The sequence below is a fragment of the Gobius niger genome (assembly GCF_951799975.1).
Source record: "Gobius niger genome assembly, chromosome: 3".
Lineage (NCBI taxonomy): Eukaryota > Metazoa > Chordata > Actinopteri > Gobiiformes > Gobiidae > Gobius > Gobius niger.
In genome coordinates this window covers 27356745-27377254 of record NC_136854.1, presented here as the reverse complement: position 1 = coordinate 27377254, position 20510 = coordinate 27356745, and the positions used below count along the sequence as shown (strand labels likewise).

The following is a 20510-nucleotide window of genomic DNA, read 5'->3' as shown; positions in this document are numbered from 1 at the left end:
CTGATTTACTTGTAAGATTTAAAGATTGGGAAACTTTTTTTATAATGTGTTGTAAATAGTGTAAATATTATATGTCCTTGTTTGTTTGTTTGTTTTAAACATTTGTTGTCTTAAATGTACGAGGACTACGGATGGAAAGTAGCCCATGGCTAAATCTGGCACATTTACACAAAGTAACTGTACTGAGTGTTCATTAATGTGCACTGTCCTCTTCAAATAAACAAATAAAGTAATTCAGTCATTTCACACTGCATGTCCTATTCTCAGTTTTGCTATTTTGACAGTAATATTTTTGCTGACTTTAACTGAAATACAGAAAACATCATTTTTGATAAATGCTACAAAAATGCATACAAACCCAGCAGAGGAGAAAGGCTTGAATGTGGAAACACACATTTTTTGGAAAGATATATAATTTCTTCTAAAGAAGCAATGAGGCCATGATTACCAGCATTAGATCTTTCAGCAGCCAAGTGACCAATCGTTTCTGGTCATGTTTGCGTTCGCTTTTGCAAACACACAAAATCGATAACTTTGGAATAGTCAAAGGTTTGGGCTTCATTATTACATTCAAAGGTCATTTTACCACAAGCCAGGGAAAGTCCATTTTCTGTCACAATCACAATCCTGTCCTTATTTGTGCTTTTCCTTTTTTTAATTTTTTTTATCTTTGACTTAACTTTAGGCTATATATGGTTTATAATGTACATTTTCACAACAACAACATTGTTTGTGAAATAAGTTATCTTAACCCTCACCTGAACCAAGCACATTTTTGCCCAGTGTGGCATTACCCAAATCTTAAAGTCATAATGAACTGATGAAAGTGCGACAAAAAAAGTGAGGAAAGAAAAAAGCCACAAAAGAGTAATAAAAATGTGACAACAAAAGTGACAAAAACATGGCAACAATTCGAGGAAAAGGATCCGTTGAGAACAGTTTTGTAGGTGTCAGCTTTCAAATGAGGCGTTACTCTGGCTGTAAGCTCCAGTCAAGAAGCTTTTAAATTTGGGTGAAAGCCGAACTGCAGAAAATGCAATTGGTTAAGATGGGTGGTAAGAGATTAATGCATGTTTTTATCAATCCAAAATAACCTTCATTGATTTTCTGTGTAGATATTTCTCCAGATTGATTTTTTTTTGGGGGACATTTCTCAACTGCTGTCGGGAAATGATGCGTATTCCTGTTGTTTACACATGGGACACAGATAAAAAACCGCGTCCCGAGTGGAGCCTGCACTGCACAGAGCTGAAAGATGAAGAGGACTCTGCTGTGGCTCCTGGCCTCTCTGGGCTTGGCCTGGATCTCTTCTGTCACTGATGCCGATCCATTGTAAGTCCACATTATTTAAGCATTACTTATTTGCATCTCAGTGTTAGCTTAAATATACTGAACATATTAGGCAAATGCAAATGTAGGCTCTAACTTTCCTATTTTGGGTGTCTTAATAGCAGCACAGCAAGAGGGATCCTTATAACCTTACCAGTAATCGACTTTGAAATTTAAATTTTCTGTAGATGACCTACCAGTGGTTCTCAAGCTGTGGTATTTGGGCTTCTCCAGGTGGTACTAAGGGTCATCTGCATTTTTAGGAAATACATTTAAATTTAGGCAGGTTTTCATTTGAGCTTCAGAAATCTAGTTGAAGTTAGTATTATTGTCTTTTTTTCTGGTTTAGACATGGTTTACATTCATTTCAGTTTAGGTACATGTTAGACCCTTTTCAGACCCAGTTTAGTCCTGATTTGATCTTGATCTGGTGGTACTAGGAAGGTCTAATATTTTATTATGAGATTTTACTGTAAAAAAGGTGCGAGGCATTTGAGAACCACTGGCCTATGGCATAGAATTACAATCAAATAAATGCATTTTCAATTAAGAATTGCAGATATTTAAATATTTTTGATTTAAAATAAATAATTGAATAAATGCATTTTAAATATTGTGATTGTCGCTTCATACAAAAAAGAGGGAAAAAGGTAATTTACAGTTTATTTTACACTCATTTACACGATCTATAGCCACTTGCCACATCCAGGTTGTGTCACAGTTCCAAGTATTATGGATTTTGGCCCTGATTGAGTCTGGTTTGAAGACCAAGCAAACATCAGAGTTCACAACGATGATGAAACATTTCTTGTCTGGAGGTTTGTCAAAATAATTTGCAAGCATTAATCAGACCAACAATTTTACTCATGGATTTTTACTAAGAATATAATTGTTGTAACAAAACGATAATGCTTAATTATACGTTAATAAAAGCCACCCCAGGGATTTAAGAAAAACACTAAACTATCAATAATAGGAACAGATTACAACAACGTCGTCCATTCAACATAGGATTAATGTATTGCTTTTGTCCTATTTTCAACAGAAGGGTGATGTCTGCTCCCAACCTGCTGCGTGTGGGAACAGCAGAGAACATCTTTGTGGAGTGTCAAGACTGTGCCGGACCGGCAACGATGAATGTCAAAATCTCCGTCTGGAACCATCCAACAAAGAGCACAGAATTGAAGCATACGACTGTACTGCTAAATGCAGCCAACAAGTACCAAGCGCTTGGAGAACTTGTGGTAAAGTGTCACTCATCATAATTCCATTATTTTTAAAACCATTTCTGGATAGCTTTTAATGTATTGAATTTATTGCCAATGACAGATCCCCCCTGATAGTTTTGACAAGGATCCCACAGTGAAACAGTATGTGTACCTGCTGGCTGCGTTCCCAGGATTCACCTTGGAAAAGGTGGTCTTAGTCTCCTTTCAGTCGGGATACCTTTTCATCCAAACGGACAAGACCCTTTACACCCCTGACCATATAGGTAATTGTAGCATTAAAGGGTCAGAATTCAAACCATTTGATTTATTTCTATATTATAATACGAAATGGTATGAAAAACAATATTTGATAACTGATCACTTTCAATCAAAGCAAGACTAAATATTAATTTACTTAAGCAAGACCCAAACAAGTGTAAAATGGAACCAAATGTGGAAAATCAAAAACAAAACAAAAGTTTTGCACAGTGTAAAGTTATGTGTTTTTGTTTTGTCCAATGTAGTAAAAATATGTGTCAATCACAGTCAGTGATTGTGCGATTTACTGTGGCTTTTGGCGACATGGAAATTGCATCACAAAATTTTGTGATAGTGATAATTTGGCGATGCATTAAGCAGCAGGGATATTTCTGGATTTTTGACATAGGGCCTCATTTCCTAGTTATCCAGAGTGTTGTTGATTTCTGGAGATATATATATTTTTAAATTCCTCCAGTCCTTATATTTGAACAGTTTAGTGCTAGGCTAGTGCATGTCTATGGTAACTAGTAGCCTGCATTAAAAACAGTCTGACCCAAACACAGAGCACCTGAGGCAAATCACTTATAACACCAGACTACCGATATAAATGTCTGTGTCGATAGAGTCATTTTAAAAATATACAGTAACTGAATGATCACATGAATTACCGCATTTTGAGGGACTTTTTTCTAGCAGATCACTCCGCCACTACGTAGCTTAACCACAAAGCTGATCCTGCTCAAATATAAGTTATTTTAAATGCAAAATGGTTACAATTATTCTATAAACACAGACATTTATATAGGTAGTCTGCTTTCTAAGTGATTTGCCTCAGGTGCACTGTGGAGTGGGTCAGACTGTTTTTAATGGAGGCTAGCTGATACCGTAGAAATGCACTAGCCTTGCACCACTAAACTCTTCAAATATAAGGACTGCATGAATAAAAATAAAAACCTCCACAAATCAACAACACTGGATAACTAGGAACTGAGACCCTATGTCAAAAATCCTGAAATATCCCTTTAGTAATAATGGCTTACAGTTGTGATGCTCTTTCAACTGCCATCCTCTCAGATATTGGACGAGATGATGGTTTTAAACCTTTCAAATTTCTAGTATTTACTGTCATAAGCAATCTTCAGCTTTTCCTCAACAGAAAAGATTTTGTTTCAGACGGAAACATGATAGAATATAAATTTTAACATGTCAGAAATGTAAAATGTACCATATTTAGTCGATAGTATATTGTCAAGTACTTCAGCTACAAAATGCAAAAATGGAAAACATGTTTTTCTGTCTCAGTTAATTTTAGGATTTTTGCTCTGACGCCGGGCATGAAGCCGATCGGGAGGGATGAGGCAACGGGAAACTCTGTTTCTATCACAGTGGATATTGTGGTATGTGCAGTTCAATACGTGTAACCATAGAGATTAATCGGTTTACCTTTCACAGCACAGTAATATGGTAATAGAATCAAAATTGCATGGTACCTTAAAGTGTAATAACATGGTATTTATGGTAATATTACTAATTATAGCGCAAATCCAGTGTAATGATAGACAGACAGTTAAATAGATAAATAAATTCCTATTTTTTCCTATTTACCATGCCATCTCTACACTGAGAAAAATAAAACATTGGCTTAATCTGCAAATTGTTTAGAAATCATTTACATCCGCATTTTACTAGTTGTTCATAATGATATATATTCATTAGTCCAACTATAAATGTTTCATCTGTAACTGTGAACATTTTAAATTGGTTCAACAAAAAAATGTTCCTGACTTGAATGTTCAAAGGTTAATTGAGTCAATTTAAAACTCTTCATTAGCAGATATGAGCCAATTTAAATTTTTTCATTGAACCAATGTACTTTTAATGGCTTAATCAATGCCATTTATTGATTTCATTTAAATTGATTAATTTCATTAAAACACATTTGGATTAATTTACTTTTTTATTGCCAAAGACATTGTATGTACAAATGCAAATTGCAATATTTTGTAATATGAGTAATGTAGGTACACAAACATTTCATACTTTCTAATTTTTCAATTCTTGGCTCAAGGTTCAAAAGCTGGTTAAACATTTTGAGAAAAAGTGTTAAAACTGTAGTATAATGTATTTAGCCACATTGTTATGCATTTTCAAACACTTTCACAGCAAAACTGGATGAACAAGAATTTTCCAAAAAACAACAACTGTGCAGCCAAGGTACAGCATACTAATCACTGCATCAGTCTCCCTGTGATCCGTGTTCATTTCTTGTTATCCAGTCCCATGAGTACCTTCAGGATGAATTCAACTGTGCGTTCACATTTCTTTGGGTACTTCATGTTGAGGCGTTATGAGTCCGAATTGCAAAGTCTTGAACCATTGAATGCAGATCTGTCACAATCTTCACGATGGGTGTTACGACGACTGCCATCGGCTCGTCCTCCACACGGAAATCTTGCTGAATCTGCAAAACATGAGTGGAATAACACATATTAGAATTTACAAATAATGCAATGATTTTCATGGTCGGGTCTAAACCCGGCTAAACTAAGCCTTAACCAGGTCAAACAGAGTCTGAATGAGCCACTGGTATTTTAACTTTGTAATTACAGTATGAGGGTTTTGTAAATAACATTACTGCAGCTGTAGATAAAACTGAAAATACATGTATTAAAGGGGAGCTCTGAGAAAGTATGTAAGTAAGTATGTCCGCTCTCAAAATACCCAAATCAGTAATAAATGTGCACTTCATGTTAAACACAAACCAGAATCTTACAATATTTGAAATGTCGTTCATCTTCTCCTTCTATGAAAAAGCCTGATTTCCCCCATTTTGTAAAGTAAAGTTAGAAAATGATACATTCCTATGGTATTTCTTAATTAAAATATAAAGAAGCATATATATACACCAATTTTAGACAAAAGGACTGGCTCCAGTATTTACATGATATTGATCTTTTGCAAAATTTTAGGTATTGCACAGTACTAGAGAACTAATTTTAGTTTTTGGGTAAAATAAAACCATATTTCTCCTGCAACTCTAATATCGTCAGCTTTCAGTTCATTTTCTAATATTTGTTCAATACCCTTATTCATTTATATGTTTCTTTGACAGGGACAGTTCAAGAAAACATTGCCAACTCAGTGGCCGATGTTATGTACATAACATCCACAGGCTTATTTGCAGATTTTTTTCAAATGCATTATAGTACATGATTGGCTCTATATGAGGGACTTCTGACTAGATTCTCCGAGAGTCGCTGCTCTTCCTCTCCCGTTATTTCCTTGTCGGGGATTAGCAGTGTCTCGTCCAAATTAATGAAAAGCTCTAGATTCCATGGACAGTGAATTACCCATGAACAGTTGAAGGTACATGTTAAAAACATTATGTTGGATGTAAATACTTGACTGAAGAAAAAAGTTAGCCCTTAGCTTGAGGACAAAAACATCTACCACGATGGAACACTGACATGTCCTTCAGTGAAGCCTTTACATCCAGTATGATGTTTACAACCTGCCATGTAATCTAGAACTATTCATTTATTTGGATGAGACACTGTTAATCCTCCATAGGGAAATAATGGGAGAGGAAAGCAGTGCCTCCCAGAGAGTCCAGTCTGAAGTCACGTGTCACTTGTGTGAATAGAGCCCATTGTAAGCTCGCACACTTGTCAAAAAAGATCCATTTATTGGCTCTGATCAATTGTTAAACTACAAGATGCACATATGTTATGTAGGCCATTGATCAGGAACCCAGAGAACCAATAAAGAACCGATCAAATAGAGAAATGATTAATAACATTGATGTTGCTCAAATCTGAACAGTTAAGTTTTGTAAATTATGTAAAATTGGCGGTTGTTAATACCATACCTAATATAATAAGAGATTTTACAGCTAAGAGCACAAGCACTACAAAGACATGGTTATTTTCAAGCCCAGTCATACCTGATGTTCTTTAAATGCGCGTCCACTGGAACAGCATCACTAACTTCAGTACACATGGTGTGCACCTGCATCCAGTGTACCGCTCATGGAAGCCTGTAAGATAATTATTTAACTGTAAACAAGTATGTACAGACATTGTAGTAATTTAAATATATAGATATATTCTTGAAAATGTGCTGGTACAATAAGGTTGCATAACATTATGCCTTTCAAATAATGCATAGACCTACCTCCTCAAATGGAGATGACCAGCAAACAGGAGTCCTCGTCCTAGTACTGGTGTCGGGGACGGCTCCTGTGCAGATGAGACACAGAAAAATACATTACTTAACTGTAAATGGTCTCATTTTTTCAGCAAATTTAACAGACTAAAATGCATATAGTCTTTTGAATTTAATAAATAAGTTAAGATAAAAAGTGCAACGCATATTCATGCTAAAATTACAAAAAGTACACAATAAAGAAGAGCTGAACATTAATTACATTTGCTTGGTTCAGCTTTTTGAACAAATTATTTTACAAATGACTTTTTATGACTTTTTTATGACAGTCACTTTTGGAAGTTGGGTCAAACATTTTCTGTCCTTTAATTGTAATTACAGGTCATATAATAGTGTTTCAACGCGGGGCTCGTCTGCCCCTAAACAGTTGTTTATTATTTCATTCATGCTGCTCACTTTGAGCTCCCTGTGGGGCAGCAGCAGCGGTGGAGGGGACCGGGGCGGAGGAGGCAGTGGGCGCGGTGATGTCGCTGCCGTTCGGAGGCGGCCAAGAGCGGAGTGGAGCTGAGCGAACAGGTGGAAGATGTTTCGTGTCGGGGCGCCTGTAGCCGCCTCCTCAATCACCGACCCCGCGCACCTTTCCTCTCCCATGGCCCGGGAGAGCTGGCGCTGGGAACACGTTCGGGCGCTCACTCGCTGTTTTCCCAGAGCCCCGCGCTTAAACCCTTTCCCCGCAGGCCGCGCTCACGTCCCGCGGTCTGTCCCTGTGTCACTCCTCTCTCCGCCCCACTCCAGCAGTCACACTTGTTTCGCAAAATAAGCATGCACAACTTAAGCGCGAAGAGGAATAATAAAGAAAAAGAGTTCATGTTCTCTACAGGGACTTGGCTCCGCTCGGCTCCCGTCGTTCTCAGTGAAGAGACGAACAAAGACTCGATTCGTTCGTGAACGTCACATCACTGGTTTAAGCGCTTGCAAAACACGTTAAGGAATAATATTCATGTCAGCTTAAAGCACAGTAAAGGTAGATAGTATTTATTTTATGCGAGTTGCATTTCAAAGTCCAGGCGATGTCACGACACAAAATGGCGGCTGCGCTTAACCCTCCTAAGTTAGTGTAATATCTAAATCATAAGGGTGCAATTGGTCAAAAATAAAACCTTCAACCTAATACTCATAGCCTACAATATTTAAGAGATTTGATGCACAATCAATTTATTCAGTTTCAGTGCCAAAACATGTTCAATTAAAATTCAACTTAAGGAGAATTCTAGTTGACGCCTCTGTGCATACATACAGGACACATGTATTAAGTTTACAAGTCTAAATATGCTTTTAACTTACCTTTTCTCGCTGTAAAGTTCCAACAGTGGGTCTGGCTAGATCTTGAGTGAAAAGGTCTTGGCCACATTTGAAATCTGGAACACGTGGTGTGTCATCTTCTTCAGCGTTAATTGGTAGAGTCAAGTGCTGCGGTTGTCAGTGCTGCCCCCTGTGTTCGATGGCTCGACGAACGATTGTTCATTAGATCAATTAACTTTTATAAATAACTGTCAATTTGCAATAGACCATTGGATGTACATACAAAAATGTATCAAAACACAATGTTCAATCTATATGGTTTTAATTGGACCAACCAATTTGATTTTCTTTATTTAAGCCAATAGCAAAGAACATATTGAATCAACAACAGCAGTGTTTCACTTTTTTCAGTGTATGCTATTACCATGATAATATTCAACTCATGTCCACTTCATTCATTAAGCTGCTCTGCAGTGGTTCTTAAACAGTGGTAAGTATAGCTTCCACAGGAGGAACTTTTCTCCCTCTTCGGGTGATACTCCAGATCATGTAATTAATTAATTCATTGAAATTAATCCCATTTAAGCATAATTATTCAGAGGTTATAATTTTTTTTTAGAGGTTTATCATAGATGCTTCTATGTAATTTCCTCAATTTTAACTTATTTTCATGGAGATGTGAGGCCTGTGTGATCATTTCACACACTTCAAAAATAAACCTGCAGTTTATTTTAACTTAACTAAAGAAGTAAAATTGTTTTTGGCTTCACGTCATGTTCGTCCCAAGCAAAGTCTTGCAGGAAAAATGAAACTGAAAAAGTGTCTGAAAAGTAAAGTGTGATTCATTTCGATTAATATTTTTAATCGCACTAAACCTCATGTAATTAATTCATAGAAATAAGTCCCTCCCCTTATTTTAATTAAAGATTATTTCATTTATTTTTCATTTACCCATTTAAATTGGGTGTTTTTCTGGATTAGACATGATTACACCCAGTTTATAACCCAATTTCGTTCTATTTTAGACCCTTTATAGAGTTTTATAGAGGTTTAGTCTCGATTTGATCTTGGTCTTTAGGTCTGGTGGTAATTGAAAGGTCAAATATTGTTTGAGGTGGTTCATTGTGCCCTCAAGTTTGAGAATCACTGCAGACTTTCTGTTAACTGTGAACGTTTGCCGGCCACTTGCAGACTCCTGACGGCATTGTCATCCCGCTGGACACTGTCTCACTCAAATCAGGAATGTACTCTGGAACATACCAGCTTGGTGAAATCGTCAGGTTGGTTTTGTGTATACTTTTACATATACTTTTAGGAAATTACTCTTTTTCTAATCCATCCATGTGTGTCCAGTGTTGGCCAGTGGAAAATTGTATCACGATTTCAACACAACCCACAGGAGTCATACTCTGCTGAATTTGAAGTAAAAAAATATGGTAAGTTTCCCTCAACTCAAAAGCCATTGTTGGAGATAGTCATTATTAAAGCTTGTATTTTTATGCCTTTGCTCCTGTTTATGAGCTAAAGATTGCTTCTGGAGTGTCACATTTGAAAAAACTCAACATGTGAATATGTACTGCTTACATAATGTTTGTTTTCTTTACAACAAAACAAATAATAAAAGGTTGTCTGATGGATTTTCAGTGCTGCCTAGTTATGAGGTGAAGCTGACATCTGATAGTTCTTTCTACTATTACGACACCCCGTCCTTTAATATTAGAGTCACAGCAACGTCAGTAACTCATATTTTAAGCATATTATTTTGATGTAATGGTAATAACTGCTATAGAGCTAAACCCTTTTATGGTTTCAGATATTTGTTTGGAAAAGAAGTGGATGGCACGGCCTATGTTGTATTTGGGGTCATGAAAGGTCCCGTCAGAAAAGTCTTTCCTGCATCACTGCAAAGAATCCCAGTAAGTACCTCATGCTTTACTCCACTTGCTTTGTCTGACTGGGTCGTGCATGAAGATGACCACATGCAACCCATTCAGACAGCGGCTTGTGAATGCTCACACTGCCTAGCTTGGCGTGAGAGCTGCAATTCCTCAAAAATGTGACCTTATCATAATTGGCTGTGATCTAGTTCTAAAACTTGCCACAATATTCTTGCGGCTTGAAGGCGAGCAATGCCTTCGCTTTTGGGGAAAAAATGATCCATCCATCCATTTTCTTTCACTTCATACGGCGTCGGGTCATGCAGGGAGAAGTCTTAGCAGTGCAGAGATGTCCAGACTTCCCGATCCACACAGACCATCTCCAGCTGTTCTAGGCCTTGGGGTTCCCCCAAGGCAACACCAGGCCAGCTCAGAGACATAGGACCAGATCTTGTGGCGGCGCACGGGGCGGCGCAGGCTCTTGGCGAATTATTTTCCGAGTGGCGGCGCTATATGTGCCATTCGCCTTCGCCACCTGTGAGGGGGTGTCTGATGGGGTGCACTGATGGAAACATGGCTGACATTCACTTCCTCGTTTACATTGCGCTGTCTTGCGTTCTTTCTTAAGCCTTATGCTCTCACAGGTCAAACTAAAACTGTATTTACCCCATCGTGACCTGAACGATGTTCACTTCTCGAGAGAAAAAGAGCTACAGCGTCCGCTGTGGCGCGGATCGGCCCGCGCTTGGCGTGAACGCGAAGCAAAACAAAAGCACATGTTCACCCCCCACTCCCACACAACCACTCTCCTGGACGTCCTGGAGTCGATCTGGTTGGAGGAAAATGTGTGAGTCTCAACCCACTTAAATGCGCCAAGTCTGGAGTGGCAAGATCACAAAGTGCGCTCCGACTGAGTGCAAAATGTCACGCTATCGTCTCCGTTTTGATGCACAAGATCGGGCCCATAGTCCCTTGAGCATGTCCTTGGTCTTCCATGAGGCCTCCTCCCAATAGGACATGTCTGGAACAATTCCCGAGGGAGGTGACCAGGAGGCATATGAAACAGATGCCAGAGCCACCTTAGCTGGCTCTTTAAAACGTGAAGGATAGCGACTCTACTCCAAGCTCCTCCCGAGTAACTGAGCTCCTCACCCAATCTCTAAGGGTGCGCCCAGCCACCCTGCGAAATAAATAAATTTCGGCCGTCTGTATCCGCGGTTTTGTCCTTTCAGTTCCTTCTTAAAGAGATGGACCACCACCCTGGTCTTTCTCTATCCATAGGGGTTTCTGAATTTTTTTTAATATAATATATCGCTACTTAGCTATATCTGGTAGTACAAATCATCTCTTCTTTTGTAAAGACTAATGGTTTGTACATTGTTCCTGTTTCAATAAACAATAAACTAAACTAATACTACTCTCAAAATATCTGCATTTGCATTTGAGAAATTCTGTTCGCTAGTCCTCCACTTCTATATTAAACTAAAAAAGGTTATGTCACACGACTGCACCCGATTAAACCCACACACAACAAACTGTCTGTCAGCACCACATTATTTGCATTTGGCCTTTACATGATGTACAACAATAATGTTCAAACCAAACCGGTGTTCCCGTTTAGATTGTTGGTGGTAATGGTCAAGCCACACTACAGAAAGATCACATCCTCAAGACTTACCCGAATATTAACGATGTGGTCGGAGGATCTCTCTTTGTGACAGCCACGGTGTACACAGAAAGTGGTAAGTCCAAGTAAAAAGTAAAATCCTATTATCTTCTTTAGCACTGACTTATTTATATGTGTATTCATTATATTAATCATATTTTTACAGGAAGTGAAATGGTTGAGGGAGAGTTAAGAAATTTACAAATTGTTACATCTCCTTACATCATCAGCTTTGATAAAACACCAAAATATTTCAAAGCAGGAATGTCATTTGATGTCACGGTATGTAAACGTCCATAAAAATGATTTAAAATGCACTTTCATAATCACAGGCAAATGTTTAACTTGAGCTTTGTGCAGGTTACTGTTACAAACCCTGATGGGACTCCTGCAGAGGGCATCCCTGTCGTGGTGGTGTCTGGTCAGGACTTCCATGGCACCACTCGAGCCAACGGCAGGGCAAGTTTGACGGTCAACACCAGGGAGACTGATTCAAGCCTGACTATAACTGTGAGTAACAAGATGTGAAAGCAAAATAATCATTTTGGTTTATGCATTTCCATCTTTGAGCATTTTCATTTGTATCTGACCGAAGGCAAGGACCAATGATAACCAGTTGCCGGCAGGAAGACAGACCTCAAAGTCAATGTTGGCTAAAGCTCATCAGTCAAAAAGCCTGAACTACATCCACATTAGTGAGTGCCTTACAGTGTTAACTTCTACAAGAGGCCACAACAGTGACGTGCACAGACATTTTGAGGGGCAGGCAACACCCCCCTTAGTATATTAACCTGTATTTGATGTATTTACAATGTTGACCGGGAAGTATCAATGGTTGTTGTTTGTCAGTTATTGTTCTCTTTCGTACGCAACTCACTGCTGCCAGTGTGATTGAAACATTTTTGACTGCGCTTTCTCGTTCGAACGTAATACCAAGTCCTTATGACGTATTGCCAACTCGTTCTAACGTAATACCAAGTCGTTCTAACGAGTTGCCAATGTCTTCTAATGAGTTGCCAAAAGCCCAACGCACACCAGAGCGCCGCGGCACATCATCTGACGCGTGTCTATTTCGACACAGGCGGCGCGTCAGGGCACTTCAGTTCAGAGGCTTTCGCATGTCTCGTGATGGGATAAGAATTGTCTGGTGCTCAGAAGATGCCTTATTCTTGTGTGTCTTTTAAGTTCTCCTTTGCTCTCTCTGTTGTAGATGTGATGTCAACAGATGTGAAATTAGGAGCTGATCTTAAGGTCCAACTTAACCTGAGAAGCCAATCCAGACGATTTGAAATTACGTACCTGGTGAGTGACGCTGTTCTGTAATTCAAATATCCAATATTCATGAGAAAACTGCATTGGTGAATTACCTTATGTTTGTGTGCAGGTCCTGAGCCGGGGTCAACTGGTAGACTTTGGGAAACAACTTACAGAGGGTCAAGTCATGGTTGCTTTAAATATCCAGGTTACCAAAAAAATGCTGCCATCTTTTCGACTCATTGTGTACTACCATCCGACTCGCACTGAGGTGGTGTCCGACTCTGTTTGGGTGGATGTTGACGACTCCTGCATGGGCACGGTAAAGATACATCTCACCAGGCAGTTACTGGTGTTTAAAACTTACATCATCACGAAGGCCTTGTTCAATTATTGTAGGTAGTGGTTCACAACATTTTTTTTTAAGTCTGTAAACAACCAAACCTGCCTTGGGATTAGAGCAATCTTTAAGTTAAGCATTGTAAAGAAAAGGGTCCCCATCCCTATATTCACAGAGGGCTCCAAAGTGACTTAAACTGCCACTAAATGTTAGCACAAACTCTACACGTCTGGGTAGGTTTCCAAAACATGCATAATAATAGGATACATTTCTGGTCCGACCTGCACTCTAGAGATAGGTCCTTGGTAAGTAGTGTCCCTTAACAGTTTACAGATTGCCCTATGTCGCCCTAAGTAAACTCCTCTTCAAACTGACACCATTATCCCATTATGTTTTGTTTTTAGCTGAAGCTTGAACCCAAAAACCCTGTCCTGTCATATGAGCCACGGAGGACATTTCATCTGAGGGTCACTGGAGACCCAGGGGCCACTGTGGGACTGGTGGCAGTGGACAAAGGTGTTTATGTCTTGAACAAAAAGCACATCCTCACCCAGAAAAAGGCAAGTCGTTTTTTCCCTATTAAATGCAATGCCTGCTGGCTGCTCTGTTTTATGCCCACGACACTAAAGGCCGCCATTGCTGCAGTACCTCCATATCGCGACTAGTCCCCCATCGAAAAGCATTGGAGTTTAGACACGTTAAAAACAACTTGGTTTCTATTTTTTCAACACTAGACTAGGCTAGATATTCCTCCTGAGATAACGCTGAGCTACAATTTAAGAAACCAGGCAGGTTTTCGTAAGAAGAATTTTAGAAATCTCGTACTTGAGGGTCGGACTGTTAGCATTGGAGCAACGCGAGCTACACGTCACGCAAGGGCCAGTCTACAGTGAAGATCCCGCCCATATGCCCTTTTTTGGGACATGCTTCGTCAGAGATGGGGAGGAGGAGTCTGTAAATCCCCCATTATTTCCCCCTCAACCGAGGAGTGAGCAGAAGCTGTCCATTTATATATACAGTCTATGATTAAATGTGAGTTTAAAAAAAATACGACAGATGGTATGATTACATAATTCCATCATCGCAGCAAAGTCTGTGTTGTTTTTATTTGACACTTTCAAACACAGTTCATTCATTCAGAGTTTCTGATGAATAAAATGAAGACATCTGCTTACCCTCTATGAGCTTAGTTGATTTTACTCAAATGTTCTAATTTAGTGCAACCTACAGTGCTTCTCAAACTGCTGTGTACCACAGTACTGGTGGTAGTCAGGCCTCTTCAGGGTCATGTCCATGGCTATTTTAGACTTTATTCATTTTAATTCACGATAATTTCTTTTATGCTTTCGTAATCCATTGAAGTCAGATGGAGGTCGCCATTACTCTGGTTTTGACATGGTTTCAGCAATTATATCATCATAAAGCCCAACTTTGGTTTATTTTAGACCCTTTGTCGACCTGGTTTAGTCCTGTGTTGGTCTTGGCCTGGTGGTAAGCTTAAATACTTTATGAGGTTCTATGTGGTGTGCTCTTTGAGAACCACTGCTATAGCACATATTGTAATCAAGAGTTTCCAAAGTGCTGCACATGAAAATATCAACATTTTGAGCCATCAGTATAAAATTGATGTTTATTGCTCCATTCCCCTTTCATATGCACAGAAATTAGAGCTGATTTTGTTTTTCTCTGTGTTCCACTCATTTGCATTATTTTTAGAGACACAACGTGAAAACATAATGCTGTGGTAGTACATTAAATAATGTATTTTCACTGCTTGTTTCTTATCTCTATAGGTGTGGGAGATTGTGGAGAAGGCAGACACTGGTTGCACACCGGGCGGAGGGAAAAACAGCATGGGAGTTTTCTTTGATGCAGGACTCATGTTTCACACTGATACTGCGGCTGGGACTCCCTACAGACAAGGCAACTATTCACTTTGGTAATAATTATCTCAAGTACCTTAGACTCATGTTGTATTTTGTTAAATTTCAGAGGTGAAATGCACCCCAGCTGCCAGAAAAAGGAGAGCGAGCACATTGTTTGATGCCATAACCACTCTGGGTGAGTGCTAGTGTCTAATTATTCAGGTTTTCTAAGGGGCATTTAAAAGCATTCAAACTCATGAAATGAACTGTGCTAAAATGAAGACTTTAAATATCATTAAAAAGCATTAAATTGGATTCAAACTGGCATTAAATCTATTCTGGACATTTATACCATTGCAATTTTTACTGAATAAGTTCATGGAAAATACCAAAATGGTGTAAAACATATTCAGCTGCAGTTTTGGCTGCAATTGACAACATTTTATTGCTCAAAAGTAGCACATTTTGTCTAATTCGATTCTCTCTGTTTGATGAAATGTTTGCAAATCTTAAAGGATCTATATCATGCTATTTTAGCCATTCCAAAGTTAAGTATAGGCATTTATATGAATGATTGTACCTCTACCGCTATTGAGCACTCATTTTTGTGATAAATATAAGTGTTTTCTGGAGTATTTTTCAAACCCGGAAGACACAACGCTTCGATTCAGTTAACTCCGCCCCCTCTCTCCGCACATACAACTTTACCGTAATATAAATAAACAGCAATAAGTGAAGTTACTTCACAATGCAGTTATAAGGAGTTGACATCTGCAACACAGCTTCATAAATGGCTAACACACATGCTAATATGCTAACCCGCGTTTGGACTGACTCACAGCTCTGGTCCATCGCTGTTTACATTATGGGACTCGCGTTGGTTATAAAAGTTAATCCACTTTGATTCAGGCGAAGATTCACCAAACATCCATCAGAGACAGTCACAGAAAAACAACCAGAATAAGTTGCAACGAGCTCCATCTTCACAGCTGCAGCGCAAACATGACTGATCTGTTCAGACGCTCAGGGGATGCGTTTGTTTTGGCCTCAGCTGACCTGGAAGCACCTCGGGCACATCCTTTTTCCTTTTTTTTTCCTTTTTATTTTTTCTCTTTGCATCTCTCTTACGACAGAAATAATGAAAAAGCTGTTTTACAAATTAAAATCAGGGCGTAAGCATAGAATTAAGACATTACATTACAGACGTCGAGCACTTCCGTTCCGCTGTGACGACACAACTGAACAGGTCAGTCGTTCACCAGGAGAGGGAGGCGCAGCTGCTCAGAGAGCAGGATTCAGGAGGATTGCTGAGAGCTGCGTGAATGAAGCCACAAACCACTCTGGGGGTGTTTTTGATAAGGAAATAGCATTACAACATGGCTAAAAGCTCTAAAAAGTTAATTTTGCATGATATAGGACCTTTAAGAAATGAAATATGCATTTCCATTGTCGATGCGGCTGCTCGTAGTTGTGGCCGTAAGGTCTCTAGTGCCTGTCGCGGCGGCAATCCCCGAACCCGGTGGTGGCGCCCAGAAGTAAGGGATGCCGTCAAGCTGAAGAAGGAGTCCTACCTGGCCTTGTTGGCTTGTGGGACTCCTGAGGCAGCTGAGAGGTACCGGCAGGCCAAGCGTGCTGCAGCTCGTGCGGTCGCGGAGGCTAAAACTCGGGTCTGGGAGGAGTTCGGGGAGGCCATGGAGGAAGACTATCGGTCGGCCTCGAAGAGATTCTGGCAAACCATCCGGCGCCTCAGGAGGGGGAAGCAGTGCTCCACCAACACTGTTTACTGTGCGGGTGGGGGGCTGCTGACCTCGACTGGGGATGTCGTCGGCCGGTGGAAGGAGTACTTCGAGGACCTCCTCAATCCCATCGTCACGTCTTCCAATGAGGAGGCAGAGGCATGGGACTCGGAGGTGGGCTCGTCCATCACCCAAGCTGAAGTCACCGAGGTGGTGAGAAAGCTCCTCGGTGGCAAGGCTCCGGGGGTGGATGAGATTCGCCCTGAGTACCTTAAGTCTCTGGATGTTGTAGGACTGTCTTGGCTGACACGTCTCTGCAACATCGCGTGGCGATCGGGGACAGTGCCCCTGGACTGGCAAACCGGGGTGGTGGTCCCTCTCTTTAAGAAGGGGGATCGGAGGGTGTGTTCCAATTACAGAGGAATCACCCTCCTTAGCCTCCCCGGTAAGGTCTACTCCGGGGTGCTGGAGGGGCCGATAGCGGCCGATAGTTGAACCTCGGATCCAGGAGGAACAATGCGGTTTTCGTCCTGGTCGTGGCACACTGGACCAGCTCTATACCCTTCATCAGGTGCTCGAGGGTTCGTGGGAGTTCGCCCAACCAGTCCACATGTGTTTTGTGGATCTGGAGAAAGCGTTCGACCGTGTCCCTCGTGGTGCCCTGTGGGGGGTGCTCCGGGAGTATGGGGTCCGGGGCCCTCTGTTAAGGGCTGTCCGTTCCCTGTATGACTGCAGCAGGAGCTTGGTTCGCATTGCCGGCAGTAAGTCAGACCTGTTCCCGGTGCGTGTTGGTCTCCGCCAGGGCTGCCCTTTGTCACCGGTTCTGTTCATTACTTTTATGGACAGAATTTCTAGGCGCAGCCAGGGGCCGGAGGGTGTCCGGTTTGGGAGCCTCAGAGTCTCATCTCTGCTGTTTGCGGATGATGTTGTTCTGATGGCTTCAACGAACCAGGACCTTCAGCACGCTCTGGGGCGGTTTGCAGCCGAGTGTGTAGCGGCCGGGATGAGGATCAGCACCTCCAAATCCGAGGCCATGGTTCTCCACCGGAAAAAGGTGGCTTCCCCTCTACAGGTCGGTGGGGAGTCCTTACCTCAAGTGGAGGAGTTAAAGTGTCTCGGGGTCTTGTTCACGAGTGAGGGACGGATGGAGCGTGAGATCGATAGACAGATCGGTGCGGCGTCAGCAGTGATGCGGTCGCTGTATCGGTCTGTCGTGGTGAAGAGGGAGCTGAGTCGGGGGCCAAAGCTCTCGATTTACCGATCGATCTACGTTCCCACCCTCACCTATGGTCATGAGATTTTGGTAATGACCGAAAGGACAAGATCGCGAATATAAGCGGCCGAAATGAGTTTCCTTCGCAGGGTGGCTGGGCGCACCCTCCGAGATCGGGTGAGGAGCTCAGTTACCCGGGAGGAGCTCGGAGTAGAGTCGCTGCTCCTCCACGTCGAAAGGAGCCAGCTGAGGTGGCTCGGGCATCTGTTCCGGATGCCTCCTGGTCGCCTCCCGTGGGAGGTGTTCCAGGCATGTCCTAGTGGGACAAGGCCTCGTGGAAGGCCCAGGACACGGTGGTGGGACTATGTCTCCGAGCTGGCCTGGTGTCGCCTCGGGGTCCCCCCAGAACAGCTGGAGGAGGTGTGTGTGGATCGGGAAGTTTGGGCATCTCTGCTGAGACTGCTGCCCCCACGACCTGGCCCCGGATAAAGCGGAAGAAAATGGATGGATGGATGGAAATATGCACCAATTTTCTGTAGCTTTTAATATAGCAATAAAATATATTTGGGCATTAAAATGCCCAAATACTTACAAACAAACTTATTCCTTGCCTGCACGAACCCTGTTGTTATTTCCACCTAATAATCATATACATATAATAATAGTTTATGTGTCATTTCTTCTCATCACTTACAGCAAGTAAATACAACACCCCACTGGAGCGTGAGTGCTGTAAGGACGGCATGAAGAACACACCTCTCTCCTACACCTGTGAACAGAGGAAACTGTACATCACTGACGGGAAGGCCTGTGAGGATGCCTTCTTTTATTGCTGTGATGAACTGGCCAAACAGCGCACTGAACTCAAGGAGGACAACCTCCTTCTGGCCCGCAGTAAGTCACATGGAATTTTATGTGCTCTCAATTGAACAGAGGTGGAGTAGAGCAGCCTTTTATCATTGGTTGGGGAGACAGGGCTATTTGTCACACTTTTCTTTTCTAGAGTTCGCTGCTCATCAACAGAAAATCCCACAAGAGTCCGACCTGCATTAAACTAAAGCTTGATCCCTTGAATTGAATTAGACCACGCTCTCCTTTTTCCATCATATTGAGATAAATAGTTATTAATTGTCAAACACAAAAAAATCAACTGCCACAATGTGCCCCATATGCGGGGAAAGTTGTCACAATGCTTGGGGTTGATTGTCACTATTGTTTTAAATGGAGTTTTTGATGAACTAAGTATCTCATGCTCCTAGAGGCCATAAGCGCTACTGCAGATGTCGCAGCATGTTGCTTATTTTTTACTCATTAATTGTCCATGAGAGTAAATACTACGCTGACAGAAAAGATAAAGAGAGAGAGGGATATTGTTCATCCAGTTACACAATGGAGATACTTTTTTTCACTCAAACTTTATTGTATATACTGTTTCAGTGGCACTAACGCACAGTTAGCTTTGCCCTTTAGCCTGTTTCTTTTTCGTGATTTTATTCGTGTGCGTTGCGCCTCCGACGCGGTGCAGGGAAAGTTGCAAATGTTCTTTTCTGGCTAGAGACACCAGGGAGAGATGAAAGTCCCCCCAATCATCCCATTAACACTTGTATTACCCCCAGAGGGACTACGAAAAAGATTTATTAAGGTAAACAAGTTATGTTGTACTGCTACTGACAAAATACGTTTTTGGTGTAAAATGTACAAATTCACTAACATGGCCTAAACATACAGCCTCTATAAAAGCTAATGTTAAAATAAAGTGATCATAAAAACATATTATGTCATACCCCATGTGACAATGACCCCTCAGGTTTTGTGACAAATAACCCCAAGTGTCAACTTTACGAAAAATGTAAGCTAGGTAACAAACGGTTTTAGCATGCTAGCACTAAAACGGCTCAAATCAAAGCTAACACCTCTGTCTTTCAGATCAGTGTATTTTGTTTATGGCACTAACAAAAGGAAAACTCTTATTACAAGAATAATCCAGACCTTAAAGTTTGGGAAGAGGCATAAAAAATACTCAAAGTTGTCCTCTTCTCATGTCTTTTTATATATATATATATATATATATATATATATATATATATATATATATATATATATATATATATATGTATCTCAATCAACGACCAATATCTTCTGTAGGTGAGGAGGATAGCAGCTACATGGAAAGCAGTGAAATTACTTCTCGAACCAAATTTCCAGAAAGTTGGCAGTGGGTTACCTTCAAAATCCCTGCATGTGCTGGGAACCCTAACTGGTAAGACGAAAGTAATAACATACTGTGGATTTACT

General features: G+C 40.9%; 1 protein-coding gene across 1 annotated transcript in view; it reads left to right on the top strand.

Moving 5' to 3' along the window:
- The first annotated feature begins 1207 nt into the window (after positions 1–1207).
- Positions 1208–20510, top strand: part of LOC306960374 (complement C3-like) — a 33878-nt gene continuing 14575 nt past the window's right edge. The window contains exons 1-19 of the mRNA XM_079552803.1: positions 1208–1332; positions 2375–2573; positions 2659–2821; positions 4101–4195; positions 9456–9544; positions 9618–9700; positions 9909–9996; positions 10078–10180; positions 11763–11883; positions 11974–12089; positions 12168–12317; positions 12403–12502; positions 13018–13109; positions 13192–13383; positions 13806–13961; positions 15195–15324; positions 15394–15462; positions 18912–19109; positions 20361–20475. Coding sequence (XP_079408929.1) covers positions 1256–1332; positions 2375–2573; positions 2659–2821; positions 4101–4195; positions 9456–9544; positions 9618–9700; positions 9909–9996; positions 10078–10180; positions 11763–11883; positions 11974–12089; positions 12168–12317; positions 12403–12502; positions 13018–13109; positions 13192–13383; positions 13806–13961; positions 15195–15324; positions 15394–15462; positions 18912–19109; positions 20361–20475 — 2336 coding nt within the window. The 5' untranslated portion in view covers positions 1208–1255. The remainder of the gene's footprint in view (positions 1333–2374; positions 2574–2658; positions 2822–4100; positions 4196–9455; positions 9545–9617; positions 9701–9908; positions 9997–10077; positions 10181–11762; positions 11884–11973; positions 12090–12167; positions 12318–12402; positions 12503–13017; positions 13110–13191; positions 13384–13805; positions 13962–15194; positions 15325–15393; positions 15463–18911; positions 19110–20360; positions 20476–20510) is intronic.